The following is a 19,214-nucleotide window of genomic DNA, read 5'->3' on the forward strand; positions in this document are numbered from 1 at the left end:
ATTCAAGTTTTGCCTAGTTTTTGTACAGGAGCCAAACAACAAATGCAACGACGTCTTGAAATACTGGCCACTGAAGTGCTATGAAGAAGCCTGTTTTCCAGCTTTGATATTTTTTGTAGTAGGGATTTTTCTCCTCCAGCCTTTCATGCATCATACTGGTTCCTCTGTTAGCTAGGTTAACAGAAAAACCCAGTGTAAGGCCAGCTGTTTTCTGCTTCACAGAGGAATGGACAGTGCTGGTGACACTTGCACCATATCAAAAATAAAGCTTCTGAATGCACCACGATTCCTTTCTTATTATGTAAAGACTTAAAAAAGATTAAGATGAAACTTCATGAAAGGAAGACACTCGGGAGCCCTCACTCATCACTGCTACCCTCCTGCCTTGCTTTCTTCAGCTCTGTGCCTGGCTGCCTTGTACACAGTTGAAGTAGATGTATCCCACCCACTGCAGTGCACAGAGCATCCTCAGCTCCTCACACTTGTTAAGCAAGAACAGGATACTCAGTAACTGTTCACTCAGAACACAAATTCTTACTTCCCTGGAAAGCACACTGGGTGACCTATATATATTTCTCCCAGGCTATCTGCCTTCCAGCCCTCTCATCCCCCCATGCAGCCACAAGGCCAGCTGACAGTCCTATGGTTGGCCACCAGATGGGAGAATGTGAGAGAGCAGTTGGAAGATGCAATTGCTTTTCACTGAATTGCATTTTCATGTCAGAACTGCTAAAATCCATAATTCAGTTCCAGCATATTGAATATGTATAATCAGTTCCATCTCAATCACTGTTTACAGCAGAAGAAAGCCACCGTGTGCATCCCAGAGACCCAGTTTCCCCTCTAAGCCTAGTAAGGGTCCTTTTCTCTATAATATCTTTGAATAAGCACATCCTTGTGTGTGTCCAGTTTGATTTATTTTTATTTTTTCTATACAGTAACATAGCAAATGAAAGCTGTTTGTTTCATACTCAACCAAGAAGCCTTTCTCATAACTTTCTCACTTAGTTTCAACCCCCTGCCATATGTAGGGCTGCCAACCAGCAGATCAGGCTGCCCAGAGCCACCTCCAGCCTGGCCTTGAATGCCTCCAGGGATGGGGCATCCACAACCTCCTTGGGCAACCTGTTTCAGTGCTGAAGTTGCCAGCAAATCTATTTATTTATTCTACAGCAAGAATTATTCAAAATACCTTGTTCTCTAGTCTCCGAGTAGTTAACCTTCACAGTGCTACCCACATTATTTTCCACTGAAAAGTCAGTTAAGCAACTCCTCCTTGACCATTCAGAAAGTCAATGGCAGTTGTACACTGGATCTTGTGACTCCAAGCTGCTTGCTCTCACCCTTAAACAACAACTTGGTATTCACTAAAACGGCAAGGGAAATCTTTCAATGTGAGCACAGTGAGAAGCACTTTTCACCTTCCACAAAGCGTGAAATGAATTGAATAATCAAGTTTTTAATGAAAACTTACTTCTCTGGTCTAGCTCTGACCAATACCATCTTGCTGAAAATCACTATCATTGATACCAGCTGGTTGAGCCTAAGTTAGACCTTATAAAACTGGTTTCAAGATAGTTTTAATGGTAGTTTAACTGATTCCCAAAAGCAAACAGTAGGTGATTTACAACCACATATTGTACACAGAGCTTCCTTGCCTTTTGGAGTTAAATATTATGGAGTCCATTTTGCAGTTCCAGTCAGCCAAACTCCTACAACAAGTATCAGACCAACTCCACAGTCACCCTCAACAATCCTTCCATCCACAGCACACAGCCAGTGAAACACTGATCTTGCTGCCAAAACATTCAGTTTCAAACGCATTTCACAACATATGAGCAGAAACATACTTAGAGGAAGCTTTCGTCTATAAATTATATGTTTAAAAGTGCAGTTTTTATTTAAACTACAAAAATTGATTATGAGTTTGCGCCAATGGAGAGTTTAGGGTTCTTTTAGCAAGATGCCCACAATTATCTTCAAGGAAATATTTATACTAATTACTCACAGAGGACTGTTTGCACCATCACAGTCTCATTTACAGCAGATCAATTTTGCTTTCTTCATCACTCAGTTCTAGTTTTGCTTCTCCCCATTCTCAAGACAGCTGACTTTATGACCACTAATGGTCTTTTTAAGACACTGAGATGCAGAAACTGAATACTTGTCCTCATTTCTGAATGTGGAGCCAACTGCTAGCAAGAATTTTTCTATAGAATTGATGCCTTTATGGCATCTGATTGCCTGAGTTCCAGCTGCTGTCAGGTACTGTGCTCCAGTGACCTGCTGTTAACAGCTGCTCCCAAAAAGAAACAGAGATAAATACTGAAGATGGATTCCTGTTAAAGAAATCATCAAACAGAAAAACTTCTCTTGGGTAGGAGAAAGATCACTCCAGGAAGACTTTTCTTCCCAGTTAAGTGACAATTTCTATGAGCAATGGATATAATAAACTACACCCATTATTTATTGACTTGTGATTGGGATGCTTATGGGTTGATTGCATTCGTTTAGATTAGCTGGGGACTGCAAAGACATAGCAGGGTTGTTATGTTATTATAACCCTCTTTAATTGCTATCCCTCTTTGTTGTTAAGAAATAATCCCTTGAGACTGCTTGGTGTTTCCTATACCTGTCAGTAGGACCTGATGGAGGAAAGGAATGCTAAATCCAGCTGCACCTGTAGGATAAGATAGCTCTACTCCAGGGCCTAGCTGAAGGCTGAGGAAATCAAAACGTACCTTCCAGGAAAAGGAAAAACACAAAGACCCATCCCCTTACTGTGATACTATGGGGGAAGAAAATAGTAGTGATAGGGGAAACTGGAGTTGATAATACCTCAAAGCCTGCCTACAAAACTAGGAAGAAGTGAAAAGAGTACCAGTTTCTGTTATTTATGTGTAGTTACCAAGTGCATACCCATGCTGTTTGGTGAAATTATCTCTATCTAAATGTCAGTTCTTATCTCTGAAAGTGAACAAACCCACACAGCAGGTAGACCTTCCACTGTATAGAATCTGTATCTACACTTCTCATCAATTGTGGAAAATGTCCTGTGACTGCACTGGGTAGCCAAATTTAATGAACCTGTCCATAATGCACAGAGAAATTTGATTCCAAGCTAGACAATGTAGTGTTCTTTTCCCTTCTGAGGAGTCCTGCCAGATTTAAGTTAAAGATTAATACTATAAAACAGCCTGTGGGGAGAAATTTTGTCTGCTTTCCCCCACCTAATCCTCAGCATATTTAAAGCACTGTGGATAAAATACTACATGCATCTGCCAGCTAACATGGAACCACAGGACAAAAATTATGGCTCTATAAAAGAGTTTGGATGTCTGGCTGATTCAGAAAATGCTAAGGAGTTTCTGAAAGGTACACAGGTGACAGAGCAGGTGTAAAACAATGATTTACTTTGACAATCCCATGCATCAGGCAGAAACAGAAGACATAAAAGAAACAGATAACAGGTTGTTCTGTTTCTTTCTTGAAAAACTATGAACAGTGCAGAATGTATCTACTTCAATCACAGCACAGATCAAAGAAGATTTCTGCAATGCAAAAGAAGTGCAGTCACTTCGAAATTAATCATATTTACCATCTTCAAACAATGTATTCAGCTTGGAGACAGTTCCCTAAATTCTCTGTCTCTTCATCCCACCCCCAGTGAGAGCTGTAAAATGTCCACCTCTGTCTATCATCCTGTCCTGTAATGTGCTCTGGTTTTCTTTCTACTTTACTCTAAAATATACCTGCTGCAATTGAATGATCTGAGGATTATTAAGCAGTACATCCGCAGAACAATATGATTTGTCTGCTGAGTATTTTGTGTCAATGTGCTCTCTCTGAATTCAATTCTTCACACCTCTCCAGCTGTGGATAAAGGTCTACAGTTGAAAGGCAGAATCCTTTAAGAGCACAAAAATTCAGACATTCCAAGTCATCTTTGAGCAGCTCAGTAACATGTTCAGCCTCCACATTCGTACAGAGCGGCCAGACACATGCACTGCTTCTACAGCTTTGGGTGATGAACAGGTAACTACTATCTATGGTTCAGAAACCCTTAGTATTATTGAAGTACCTTTTTCCTTTATTTAAGAAAACTTTCCTTGTAACTTTATCATATCTGCTTCCTGTAACTCAAACATCCCAAGTGTGGAAGACTACCAGCCTTTTTTTGTCCTTTAGTTAGTGGATGAAAGTAGTCACCAACAAAAAGGTGCTCCCCAAGTAAAGGAGCTTACGGATGTTGTCTGCTGCTGCTACTTGAGCACTTACTGTTGATTGTCAACTCTGAGAAGTATTTCTCTAGGCACTGAGTACATTCTGAAACTCCACTGCAGTCACTGCAGCTAAAAACAAGGATATTACGTGCCTTATGTTAATATTAACTCAGTTAACTTGGATAACCTGTTTTGCAATATTTACCTTATTCTCCTTCCTGGCTGCATGCTCAACAGTTGTAAGCGTACAACAGGATCAGAGTATATATGAATTTTATTTCTTAGTACTGCAGAGTCTAATAGAATAGTTCAGTTGGAAGGGACCTTCAATGACCATCAAGTTCACCTGCCTAATATTGTCAGGGCTAATCAAAATTTAAAGCACATTACCAAGGGCAATGCCCAAATGCCTCTTGAACATTAACAGGCAAGGGGCATCAACTACTGCAAGAGGAAGCCTCTTGAGTATACCCCAGGGCAATCTTCTCCATAACTTTTCCAAGCACTGAGGTTAGACAGACAAGTCTGTAGTTGCCTGGGCCTCCTCTTAAGCCCTTTTTGTAGACATGTACAGTGCCAGCAAGCAACCAGTCAGCAGGAACCTCTCCAACCTCCCACCAATTTGGTAGGTAGTCAAAAGCTGTCCAGCTATAATGTCTGCCTATCCAGCACTCCAGGATGAATTCCATCAGGCCACACGGACTTAGGAAAGTTGAATTGATACCATAGTATTTCACAACTTGCTCATATTGCTGCCCTCTGCTCCCCCTACAGGATTTTTATGTCTGAGATCTGCTGCATCAACATTATGAACCCTGAGAGCACACATCAGTTTGTCATGTTGGAATTTATCTAAAGCCTTCTCAAAGTCAACGAAGAAACACAGAGATAAATCCTTTTGTGCTAATGTATAATATCTCAGGCTTAGGGTTGCTTACTTTATTCTGACTCTTGAATGTAAACTGATTACAGACAGACTTTTCATTTTTTCCCTCCCCAGTGTATTGCTGTATGTTCCATCGAGAACTGGAAACATTTTAAGGATAAAGCATATCAAATGTACAGCTCAGTCTTGATTATGGTATTTGGCATCAGTAATTGTTACGTAAGAATGAAGATTTTGAAGCTTTCTTTCAAAGTATCCTGTGTGTAATTGGTTAGGGACTTTAAGCTACTGTTTTGAAGTATTAAGTGGCTATGGAATTTCACCTGCAATAACACTTTCCTCCACTGCTCTCTCATGATTTTTTTCTGCCTAGATTCAATGTCACAAACATCAGATCCTCTCTGTTAGGGTTCTGTCTCACTGTATTATCCTCAGTCTTCATGAGAAGTATCATTCAAAAACTATCCTGTATTGTTGCCTGTTTTCCCAGAACATTTATTATATATCTGTAGCACGCTTCATCAGTTACAATTCTTATATGACCAACTCCCTCTTGTTCTCCAGCAATTTCCTAATGCTCTATGTAGATTGTTGTGGGCTTTTTTTTTGCTTCACTTCTGACTTCGCTGGGCAGTTTTCTAAATTCCTTCCATCTCCCATCTCACTCAGTTTCCATTAATTTCTGTAACCAGCAGTTGCATGGTGTTATGACTCTTCACCCCCACTCATAACAAAGTGGTTTTATGTACCAGTTTTTGAAATTCCTCCAGTTTTCCTCTCTTCTATTCATTTGATCCTCCCTTTGAAGTCTGTTACTCAGGTTTGTTACATTTTCAGTCAAACCTACCTACAAGAACTTCTAATACTTTGTTTTACATACTAAAGCTTAACCTCAGCTCAAGAATCTGTCAGTTCTAGCTGCAGAATTAGCTTCAGAACTGTTTTGATATCTCAGTGTATCTGATTTCTGGTTTTTATGCTCAGTTGGGCTGATGCCAGGCATTCCAGACAATGGAATCACATTGGCTGTTTGCTATCTCAATCAACTTGGTTTCCCTCATAGTCTTAAATATAAAGCCAGGATTACTCGATTACACTATGCATACACTGCTTTATATTCCGACACCAGAATTACAAGCAAATTCCCCCTGCTTTCCTTTCCTTGCCTGATTCCCCCCTCATACTCTGCAAGAGCTTTCTTTTACATCTTGTTGGAAGTCTTCCAAAGGGAATAAGATTAAAATGTAGAGTCCAGATGGCAAGGTGTGTAATCATATGCAGATCATGTTCTCCCAGTACTAATGGCTAGACTTCTTTTTTTTTTTTTTTTTTTTTTAATTTCTCCATATCCTTTGTAATATCCTTATTCACCTCACAAACATTTTATATTTCTATTTAGCAGTTGGCCATCCACTTCTTTTCCCAGAGTTTCCTTACATTTTCAAGTGTTTGCTCTCCTCCAGCATTTTGGGAAACCATCTCATTTTACAGGATATTTTTGTACCACATATGGTAAAATCTTCAATTTATGCTTTCTTTTCCCCCATCTTTTGCATAATTGATTTTACAGAAGGCAATTGCTAACTCGCATTAATTTCTGCAGATGGATAATTAACCCCAAACTGGTAATTTAAAAAATAAATCATATTAATAACGAAATTAACAATTTTCTTTGATTTTCATATATCTATGGTACTGTCTATGAAGTTTCAGTTCAAAAGAAGTTTAACAAACTTCTGCACAGTTATGGAGTTTCACTACAGAAGAAAAAAGGGCATAAAGAAAGTTAAAGGTGCAAATCAAGGAATAAAAGAAGAAAATTCAGTGTTAAGATGCTTCAACTTACCCTTTAAATGACTGTAACAATTTCAAACACTGCCAAAATAACACAATTTCCTCTAGCACCATTCTCTCATATAGCTGAACCATTTTAACTGAAGCCTCTCAAATGATTCAGCTCCAGGCAGACACTCGAAAATCAATGTGAATGTTTTAAATTTGGCAAAGTTACAAGCATTTAAGAAGAGGATCTCATAACAGTAAATACTTGGCAATCTGTGCTAGCGGCATCCTCATTTGCCTGAGCTGTAACAACTTCCCCAATCAGAACTAGCAGCTGCTTATGAGAAGCCACTGCACACCACTGCAGTACTAACTGCACATCAGTACCACATAAAACAATCCTCACACAGAAAATTTCTTTTTTTCCTAACAGGAAAATGTCCTGAGCATAAAAAAGCCTCTCACAAGAGCTTGTGAAAGCTCTGCTCCTGCCACATTGCAAACAAGACAGGGCTGAGCATCAGGAAGCATGAAAGAAAGAGATGGATTACACAAGCTGATTGTTCCTTCCCACATTCAGTTACTGTGACTCTATACCTGAAGTGCATAAATGCTATCAGATCACAGTGTACACCCAAAGCTCCAAACCTGCACATGTATCTGCTTTAGTGATATGGCTACTCCATACAATGCTGAAAGTGAGCCAAGTGATGCCTGGCAGAACTACATAGTTAAGTGATTCTGCAGACCCTTTGACCAGAATCAGTCTGGCCTAAAAAAGAGGTAAAATCTCACAGGATTGACAGGTAGCATTTGTGAGATTGCACATGGATTTATAACATTCTTTCTGTAAAGGTTTCCAGAATATACAATGAAATGAAGAAAAAATTCTGCTACCAAAATGGTGTACTATAGCTTCATTACAACCATTTGCTTTTAATCACTGCCATATTGAATTACTGAATGTGAAATATTATTGGGATAAATTTGGAATTGGAATTAATTTGTTATTTGCAGATTTCCTTAGTGACAAATACTTATAGGTGACATTATACATAACGCATAAAAGGAATACTGAGGAATGAGCTTGACCTTGGTATGTAAGTTGAGGAATAAAAAATATGCAGGGAGGCAGTTTAGTTCACTAGAGTGGTAGACTGCAGTGAGAGTTCTGTGGTATGGCACCCCTCTCACAAATCACTTCAGCAAACACTTCCCAGTGAGAGCATCTAACATTGATTTAGTCTGTTCTTGTTGGAGTTGATGTTGAAATTTACGGCATACCAACTGACCTGTTCCTACAGCAGGGCTCCCAGGTGGAGCTGTCCGTGGTGATGGAAAGGACACTGGCATGGCTTCCTCTGTTTCATACACTGGGGTATCTATATTTTAATGCTCTTATCTTCCTAACAGAATAATTGTCATTATTGTTATCAGTTCTGTTTCTTTTTTTAGGACTAACGGCGCCCTCTTAATTTTTATTTTTAGTTATTTATTTTCTGTGAAGCAACAACAAGCAAACCTCCCAAAAGGTATCACCTAGATCTAGTCTGCAATTAATTTTTTATGGTGTGCTAAATCAAAATAAAAACAAAACAAGCAAACAAACACCAAAAATGACAAAACTCTACAAAAGACTCACGTCATCCCAAAACTGCAAAGGCATTTCAAGTTCTGGAAAATGATCATTTCATTACTTTGGTGAATTACGTCACTTTGTTGATGCTGTTGGCAAATTTTTGCACTCCCAGGATGTTTAGTGCTTAGCTCTCTGACACAAGCATCATTCATACATTCCTACAACTGCTTTAAATGAAATTCTAAATATAGATATCCACACTGAAACAGCAAAAATGTACTCCTTTTAGAGTATGTATTTCAATTCTGATAACTTCCTGGGATGCTTTTTATTTAGGATGCAATACGAAGATGGCAGAAAGTGGTCCGCAAGGTTTTGATCACATATCAATTATTCCATTCAGTGTCTTTGCTTTAAACGTATGGGATGCAAAAAGAAATAACCTAAAATATCCTCCATTCCAGCACTGCAGCTGCAGCCACAGACTATTCTTTTTGGCTGGGTAATATCCATCATGTTCTGACCACAGTTTTTAGGTTACTAATCAACAAAGCCATTCACTTTGGTTGCAGATCCTTCCCTAAATATAACTACTATGAGAAACAACCAGTTCTGAAGCGTGCAGCAACACATAGCACTGAATAATGCTGGCAGCTGACACAGACCTATCTAAGAGTCTGCATGGAGCACTTTTTGTTTAACATGGAAATGTGTCCATACCTATAGAAACAATGACCATTTGTATGTGAATGTGAACTCCAAAATTTCTTTCATATTTTCGTCAGAAAAACTGCAAAGATTTACATTTTCAAGGCAAAGCAATCATGCCTGTTAAGAACTTTCCCTCTTGCACTAAGGACAACAGAGAGAAGCCATAAACTGGAGAACCCCAGCAGCTGACTGCAATGAACTGGAGCTGGCTGCATGCAACATAAACTGGGTACATTCAGCATGGCCTTCAGGAACATTGCACAGAGTAGAACTGCAGATATAGCCTGGGTTAAAATCATATTGAACATGCTGATTTTTGCAAAATTAAAAGCAAGATAAACAAACAATAAGACATTTACCTTCCACATCAAGGCACCTAGGTGGACTATCTGACCAGATAAGGTTATACATGCACTCAAGGAACTCTGCCCCTTCTAGTTTATATCCAGGAAAGCATTGATAATACACCACTGTTCCTACTGAGAAGGAGGACTCGAACTCAGATATGTTAATGTAACTATGAGGAAGAACCAATGGCCTCAGGCAACCTGCAAATTAAGAAGAAGGAGGTATCTTTTATTAGAAGGTGCTTATCTTAGTCATTTTAACACACCCAAATAAGAATTCCTAGATTGAAGAGTGTAATATTTTTCACCTTCTCTACCATGAATGGCTGGACTGCATGTTCTCCCTCAGATACACGTGCCACGTTATTCTTTTTGAAACTCTTCTATTGTTTAACCCCCATGCTTTGTTAGTATGGGATTCAGTCTCTCCAAGGAAGGTTTACTGAAAATCGCAGTATTTTGTTGCACAAATATTGACTGCTTTAGCAGATGGCAATCCCTTTCTGAGGTAGAATATTCAATAAATAAAGACTGTCATTCATATAAACCATGAGTTTTATTTCTCCTCTTAAAACAGTTGGGTATACCTTAAATACTCAAACTGCTCTTGTGCACACAACTTCAAAAGATATGCAGACAGAATTAATGATTTCATGGTTCTAAACCAAGAAAGCCTAAGGGGATGTCATTTCCTTGGAGCAATCACATGATAAACACTGAGAGAGGGCTCAGATCAGACTATCAAAGGTTTAAAATACCTGTTATCAACAGAAACGTTAAATGTAGTCAGTATCTCTATTCTACCTCTAGAATTACTCTCAAGGGATTTGTGACATGGGTGGTACTCAGCTGTGACAGTTAAGTGGTCACCAGCTGTGTTTGGTGCAGCTAAGAAGAGGAAACAGCAGTGAAACGAATAGATGGAATGACTTTCTGACAGGTTATTCACATATATTCAAGGCTTGCTTAGAGGTGGTATTTAGAGAAGATATTGTACTAGAGAAAAAAATACAGAAAAAATAAAGGCCTCGTGGCATTAGAAATGACCCACTGGATAATAATTGTGTTGGTTTTTAAATTTGCAATGATATTAAGGAAAGATGATTACTGATCAGGGAATGATAAATATTGCAAGGTTAGGAGACAAGCAGGAGTTTCACTATGGCAACCCAGAAATGGGTCTCTTGCCACTACAAGGAATTTATGAAGGATATTCACAAAGGTTCACATAATGTTAAGCCTGACGGAGAAACCAGAACCAGACTGAGAACATCTCTTATAAGGTGGTAGTAGCTGGGCATCCACAGCAGTGCTATCTATAAAGGAAAAGTCTCCACAGTACTTGAAGTAATTATTTCCTTCCAATGGCCACTTGAGGAAGAGGGATGAAAACAAGTGCAAGCAAAGCTTGAAAGCTTTTTCCAGCATAATTTACTACCAAAGCAATGACTTCAACAGCTGTTTTACTAGTGGGTTATCTCCCTGCACAAATAAACCATAGGCATCTTATCTCCTATGTACTGCTTGTACCCCAATCACACCTGCCCCTCACGTTAACTGCTCCTGCAAACCAGGCAGCCTACAGAGCAGGATAACATGAGCAGCCTCCAATGGGACAGAAAGGAGGAGTGCTGCCTGCCCAAGCAAGACCAAGCTTGCACTATACTGGGGAAGATTTCACTTTTCTGACTCAGCACTTTAATGCCCACAAAGATCTTCGCAGTGCAGGATCAAGATTTAGTGGAATCTGTAAAAATTCTAAGGGTTTGTGAAAATCCCCAGTCTCCAAACACATCCAGCTGCCTGGAAACTTCCTTTTGACATTTTTTGCCAAGTAATTCACATCATTCCAGATCAGTAATTATCATGACTATTGCATGTCAAAAATAGTCTGAGGCTTGATTTTTCTCTGTTCTACAATCCTTTCCCATTGCTCTGTCAGAAAAAAGAAAGACATCTCAGCATCACGAGTCTCCTGCCTGTGATAACCAAACAGCCACATAAATGTAATCATCAGGCTCCCCACTGCAAGTACTTGAGGGCCTTTGACAGTATTAGTGCCTAATAAGGCCAAATAAATAATAATTCTGGAGTTAAATCTGTAACAGGATTATAGAAATTAGCAAAATATAGAAGATACTGGAATCTGAGCTATCTATTCTGTAACTGTCTGGCAGTTCCCGCACTTTGCCCTCATGCAATTAACTACATAACTTTACTGCCTCTAAAAGTAAAGGCCATGCTAATTAAACACTGAGTATTGAGTAGCAGCAATTGATTGCTATTCATTGTATAAATACAGCAACTGAAGAAACAACCCAGGGGCTACTTCTACTTTCCCATTTAATGCTGGCTGTCACAAAATTTCCACATGGATCTTCAGTAAACACAGCATCTTCAAATCCACCTTGTAAGAGTTCACCTCACCCACCTGCACGTTCTAACGTCCTGTTTTTTTAATCTCTCTCTTAGGGATGGTAAATCGGCATGGGTTAAGCCACTCTTCTCAGCACAGACAGATAAAATCTTTTCATAGTCCTCAGCAGGCCAAGCTTAAATTGTTTAAAAAACAGCAGTGCTAGCATGCATATCAGAAAGGTGAAATACTAACAGACTGAGAGTTAGCTCTCATTAAATATAGCTGGCTTACCCCCAATCACTTCTCACAGTTGAAGCAAAGCTGGGTTCCCAAACTACTAATACTACAAGTTCTACAACCAATGGTTTGACTGGCCAAAATACAATCCTGAGTTTTCAGTCAATACCAATCAGTTTAATGGACTGTGAACCCAACTATTGATTCTGCTGAAAACTCAGAGATGAATAGGTTCCAGGATCTTCTCTCCTCTACCTGTGCCCACTGCACATGGCAAACAAAGGTAAATTACAGTGAGAAGCTTACATCTCTCCATAAATTGGCGCAAAAACATCACCTGCCCATCAAATCTTTTGCTGATATTCTGGTTTAACCTTGACTTCTTCTAAAAATGTGATGCATCTCTGTAAGATCATAAACTATCAAATAAAAAATAATTAGTAATTCAAGTATGGATGTGCTCAGAAACCAGCATCCTCTTTCCTGCAGCAAGCAGTGGGGTGGAGAAACCCAAGTATCTTAGAAGAAGAGCTACTCAAATACTTTACAGTGGGACTGAAGAGACCACTGTCACCCTTACAACTCCAGGAAGAAATACTGGCAAGCTATGACAAGGTACATGAACTATAAAACAGGATGTTCTGGTGTACTAAACCTTGACAAATGGGCAGATTATCCCAAGTTCCATCGTCTTGACAAATTGAAACCATGTTGTCTAAGTCAGGGTAACGGATCTGGAATCCTTCATGACAGCTGATTATTAACTTATCTCCAGTTCTGTAAGTCTTGTTATGAATCTCTGCATCTTCAACATGTGGAACAAGGCAATCTGTGACTTCATAAAGAAAAAAATTGACTTAATTAAAAATAACACTGCTAGCTATTCAATAATCAAGCTCTTAAGCAAAAATTATCAGTTAATATAAGCGCTCTGCTTAAATCATTTGGATAAAATGCATTTCAGCAAATATATACTTTCCCTAGTCAACCAACAGTTACAGAGTGTATAGTGTGGTACTAGAACCTGATGTGTTAAAGTAATGGATCATTCCCCAAGACGTTTTTAAACAAACACAATTAAGATAGTTTAGGAAGTCTCCTTTTAATTCTCTCCTTCCATTCATCAAGTGCAAATTACACCACACACTGAGACTACACGACAGTCCACGCGACGGCAGACTCTTTGACAGCACCAAGGACAAGATGAAAGAGGAGATAAAAATACAGATATGAACAAGGAACAAGGGGAAACTGCAGTGTTAGTAGAGAGACAGAATGAAAATCAGGTTACAGCTACAAGGGCTTACCCAGCTCCATTCCACAGAGTTCATTTTGAGAATGTATTCACGTTAATCTCATTGATTCTGTTTTAAATCAGGCCATTTTATGTGCCTGAATTCATATGCCTTTAGAGGCTGTGAGATTTTAAGCAACTAAGCACCATCTCAGGTGCTTGTAAAGACTCTCAAGAAGTGGACTGGCTACAAACCTCCAGTGATATACAGGCATGGGTTCTCTTAACTGTCTGAGATGCATGTATCAGGTGCTACAATCAATTCATGGTATACTCTGGTGCCAAAAACACCAAAATATAAAATAATACCCCGGTGACTCAAAGATGAAAGATGCTGTGGACAATAGAAGGAAAGGGGGAGGCAAAGTTAAAAACATTTCACTAATGCTGAACGATTAAGAGAGATGCCAAGAGGATATGAAGGAATAGCCCAGGTTATTCAAAGTTCATCCTCCACATGAATGCAAAGGGAGACTAAACAGAAGAGAGGAAAATATCACATACTGGGAAAATATAATCAAAATTATCTGGTTTTCTGCCAGCAGTCAATCCACGACACAGATGGGGATATAAATTTCCAGGCATCAAAACCCACAAAGTGGCAAGCAAATAAAAATATTGCAAGCCTGTTTTATACTGTTTTTTCAAATATTTCTACCACAAGAGGTAATCACCTTCATTTAGGAATGTGGTATTTACTAACAAGAAGTTTCAGAAGTCCTTTGAGACTTGCATAAAAATGAAAGTTTCTGCCATTTTCAGCAGCAATTCTTGCTGAAGAGGTGGAGGAAACTCCAAGTTTGTCCTTAGCAGGTTACAGCAAGAGTGTACAGAGTAAAGCAAAAACATGCTTCCTTGTTAAGAAACACAACTTTAAGCAAGATAAACTGCAGTTTAGCATAGCACATGCAAACTACTAAGAGCAAACACATTTCATGATGTCTTCATAGAATCACAGAATCATTCATGTCAGGAAGGCCACCTAGTCCAATGACCAGCCCATCCCCACTATGCCCACTAACCATGTCTCTCAGTGCCACATCTCCCCATTTCATAAACACCTCCAGGTAAAATTTCATTTACTTATGCAAAGTAGGTCATTATTACTCTGAGACTCAACCATCACATTTCACTAATATGAAGTGGATGAGTGCTGTTTCCCCATTTAAAATATATTACCCAGTGTACCTTTACTTTAAAGAAATGATTTTTAAATTACATGGTACATAGCTATACTTCAGTACTGAGCCTGGACATATTAGTCCAGAATTTCCCCATTTGTCTGGTTGCTTTATAAGGTACTCATTTAGAAATGTCTAAGTCTGGGACAATCACAGAATCATAGGGGTTGGAAGGGAAGAGATCACTGAGTCCACCCCCTCTGCCAAAGCAGGTTCTCTACACCAGATCGCACAGGTAGGCGTCCAGGCGGGTCTTGAATATCTCCAGAGAAGGAGACTCCACCACCTCTCTGGGCAGTCTGTTCCAGTGCTCCGTCACCCTCACTGTAAAGAAGTTCTTACGCACATTCGTGTGAAACTTCCTATGATCCAGTTTCTGTCCATTTCCCCTTGTCCTGTCTCTACACACTGCTGAAAAGAGCCTGGCCTCACCACTTTGCTCCCCACACCTCAGGTATTTATAGACCTGGATCAAATCCCCTCTCAGTCTTCTTTTCTCAAGGCTAAACAGACCCAGTTCACTTAGCCTTTCTTCACAGGGGAGATGCTCCAGGCCCTTCACCATCTTTGTGGCCCTCCGCTGGACACTTTCCAAGAGATCACTGTCTTTTTTGTACTGGGGAGCCCAGAACTGAACACAGCACACAGAAATCTACAAGATGCACTAGACTAAGAATGCAGGCATCCCCCTTCCAAGACTGAACATTCTTCACTCTTATAGGCAAGTTAATCAGTGGAGCAGACAGCAGAGGCTGCCCCATAAGAAACACCTGATGCAAACCTCATCTGCTGTCATGCAGAGGCTGCCCCTGGCACTTCCATGGCTGGGATAGGATGGATGACAATACTGCTCTGCAACCCTGCAGGAGGAGGGCTGAGATAGATAACAGAAGATAATGTCAATGAGCAGCTCACTCTCTTGGCACAACAGCTTTCTATTGCTACACAAATAAAAAAGACTTATATATGTGCTGCAGTAACATATGAGATTTCACTTCCAAAGCGGGGGAAATTGATTCTGTAACAATGATCTATAATAGTGACTTCATTCTCATTATTCCAAATAACAGCTATAGATCGAACCACTTTAATCAGATAGATGCTGGTGGAGAACACTGCAAAGTTGCTCACTGTACCATTATATGCTCACTAGATCCTGGCTGGCTTGGATAACAGCCCCATTACAAGCCCCAGCTAAGGAGGGGACTTTTATATGACAACAGTCACACACTTTTTCCTGATGCCTGGTGAGCAAATGGTTTCCTGCTGGCTGAGTTTGTATTGGTTAGCACTAGCCAGGAATAAACTGCAGACACCCTCTCTCCACAAACAACTGGATTAGCTAGCACAAACTCTGCTAGGAAAAGCTGAGAAGTAGTGACTGAATTTTAAGATGTCCCATCCTAGAAAATAAACTGCTTAATTTCAAATACTTTCCTACAAATCCATGGAAGCCACTAAACCATTTAATGGTGTACAAAGCCTTTAACCAGCATCAAACAGTAATGGCTATGACTTACATTTTTCTCTGCCATTTTTAAACAATCTGCTTATATGGAATGTGTGAATATTAAAATGGGTCATCCCAGTGCATGCCCTAGTTAGGAACACATTCCCTTTCTTCCAGAGGTACAAAGGCAGTGGTCCTTGTGCAAGTGGGGGAAGCTGGTAGGCTCCACAGTAACATCATCCTGGCCTACTCTTGATGAAGATACACATTAGGAGTCCTTGGCTTCAGCAAACCGTACCCTCACAAGTCAAAGGAGGATATCTTCTAGAGTGTAAGATTTGTTAAACTCAATAGTCCAAGCGCTTTAGTTTGTATGCAAACAATACAGTGGAACATTGAATCATAGAATGATAGAATTGTTTGGGCTGGAAAAGACCTTTAAGCTCCTCCTGTTCCAATCCCTTGCCATGGGCAAGGCTGCTACCTACCAGCTCAGGCTGCCCAGGGCCCCATTTAGCCTGGCCTCAAGCATCACTCAGAGTTGTTCCTTCCAGCCCACAAGGAAGCAGGGCCACCCTCTCTCCTTACAGCAGCACCTACAGCTTTAAGGCAACTCAACATGAGGGCTACGGAAACAGTCACAAAGAACACACCATGTGAGGGAACAACTCATCTGCATACTATCCTCTTAAAAACAAAGATCTAAGATCCAAATTCTCTTTCAGTAGTATTGAATCTATACTAATGTGCTAGTAGAATCATTCTGAAGACGGAAAACATGAGATTTCAGTGCATATCAAAGGCCTTCTCCTTGCTGCCTTTGCTTGTGTTCCAACAATGCCTAGTAGCTTTTCCCAAGACTAGCAACCATCATACCAAACACAGGCTACATGCATGATGGGGTGTGTGTGACCAGGCTTAAGAATTAAACTGTGTGCGAGAGTATTAAAAGATGGAGATTAAAAACAAAAAAGTCTCTGGTCATCTCACAGATCCAGGGACAAAGTCTAAGAGAAATGAGCGCTAAACATCATACAAGGAAATTGTGACCAAACTGCTCAGGCCCATTACATTTACTGCCTGTTTATCATCCCTGCCACTGGGAGAACGAGGCACTGAGCACTTCTCAAAGACATCTGCCTGCAGGAGCACTGGGAGAGCAGGGCTGAGAACCAGCTTAGTTGTTATCCCCACACAGACTGTAAATTTAGATTCAATCTCATAGGAAAGAAGCAGCATTTGTTACAAGTAGGGCAACAGTCTCAGCAGCCACATTATCACAGTGGGAGAAGATTAGATTAAAGTGTGAACAACACGACATATTGCTCTTAAACAGTAAATACAAAATTCCTACCTTAGAGCTTTGGCATTTATGTGCATAACTGTATTAGAATTGATGGAAGTTACACTCAAAACAGGCCATAGATCAACATGAGAGCATAACTCTAAACAAGCTGATTCTTGACAGTGCATTTACTGGCGCCTAGTCATGCAACTTTATTCTTGCACTGACACTTAAAAATCACCTGCCACTTCACAAAAAATGACAGAGTTATAAAACCCAATTAACTGGGTGAAGAGTGTTCTTAAGATTGCTTACATTCTGAAACAAGTTCCCTTTCTTCTTTTTGTAAATACCATTCACTTCTGATTCGAGGTTATTCTAGCAAGCATAAAGACAATAGCACTTCATAGCATATAGGTATAAAATCATATGCAACTGCTCTTAGCTGAATCCAAACTCTTGAAATTAGCTTAAAAATCAACTGCAAGTTACTGAATGTTTTTACTGTTTGAGCTCAGATGGCAGTGTCTGACCTTTACAAGTACTGTATGGCAACATAGGCATGGAGAGTATACCCCAGTAGCCGTGGCAATCAGCCTCTGCCTTAACCAGGTGATTGTCATATAAAGCTTGTTTCACCCTGTGATAGGTTAACAAATGTTAAAACATTAACTTCCTACTTCAGCAACAGTCCTTACAAATTTCAAACTTCTCACACGCTGTTATAGAATTTCTGCAATGAAGACTTCTACCTATGTCATAGATAAATCATAGGTAAATCACAGAATGGCCTAGGTTGGAAGGACCCTAAATCCCCCAGAAGCCCCATCCTCAGCTGTGGGCAGGGCTGCCCCCCGCTCAGGCTGCCCAGGGTCCCATCCAACCTGGCCTGGAGCACCTCCAGGAATGGGGCACCACAGCTTCTCTGGGCAGCCTGCTCCCACAAACACTGTTTAAACCCCTCCTTGACTGCTCTGCTCCTGTGCTCCCTACCTCCCCATCGTGCTCCTTTCTCATGATTCTAGTCCTGGTACACTCAAGAACCACATTGAAAAGCACTTTAATAAGTGGGTCGGTCCCATGATTGCCAATGAACCTTTGTTAAGCATTTCTTCTGTTTCTTCTGAATCAATGGTTATATTATGTATTATGCATTGGAAAGAAGAATTTTTTCTTTTTTTTTTTTTTCTTTTTTTTTTTTTTTTTGAGCTAAATCCTAGAATTGTTTTAACAATACCTGAGGGAAGCACCATTAATCAGGAAAGTACTTATGCTTGCCTCACTAAATCCTATATCAGGGTCCTACTCTTCAGTCTAAACAATCAAAAGTATTTTTCTGTATGCTTAATTTTCAGAATAGAACTTTAAGAGGACTAATCACATAATTACAGCTACGCTCAAGTTTAAGTGCTTTGCTTGATCAGAGCAGTGGCTTGCAACCGTTTTAAATTGTTCTGTGCTGAAAAGTAATGATTATCTCCTAAGCGCCTGTTGTCACATCATCCATCACGTTCTTATCTTCCAATTTCTTTTTTTTTTTTTAATAAAAGAACACTTGGAGGAAATTTTTATCACAGTGATATTACCGGCAGCTCTGCCATTGAAGACATTGTGATCTGAAACTTTTTTCACAGATTTCCATAGACTTGGACTGTTGGGGCTGGGAAGAGGTGCCATTATAGCACTTCATATTCAATAATACAGGTCAATGCTTATTTTAATAATGTGGATGATACAGGTGCTATTTCAATATTACTATTATGGTAACTCCATCACTATTTTTTTGTGGTCTGTACAAAGATCATACCATGTGACACAGTGCTGAACACCAGTATCTAAACACATCAGTGCCTTGATACTCCTCTCCTTTCAACAGCCTG

At 39.8% G+C, this 19,214-nt stretch overlaps 1 protein-coding gene across 1 annotated transcript in view; it reads right to left on the reverse strand.

The window, feature by feature from the left end:
* Positions 1-19,214, reverse strand: part of SUSD4 (sushi domain containing 4) — a 65,910-nt gene that overhangs the window by 7,571 nt on the left and 39,125 nt on the right. The window contains exons 3-4 of the mRNA XM_072332327.1: positions 12,780-12,959; positions 9,541-9,729 (exon numbers count right to left, since the gene is read on the reverse strand). Of these exons, the coding sequence (XP_072188428.1) occupies positions 9,541-9,729; positions 12,780-12,959 (369 nt within the window). The remainder of the gene's footprint in view (positions 1-9,540; positions 9,730-12,779; positions 12,960-19,214) is intronic.

Source organism: Excalfactoria chinensis, chromosome 3 (genome assembly GCF_039878825.1).
Source record: "Excalfactoria chinensis isolate bCotChi1 chromosome 3, bCotChi1.hap2, whole genome shotgun sequence".
NCBI classification, from domain to species: Eukaryota; Metazoa; Chordata; class Aves; order Galliformes; family Phasianidae; genus Excalfactoria; species Excalfactoria chinensis.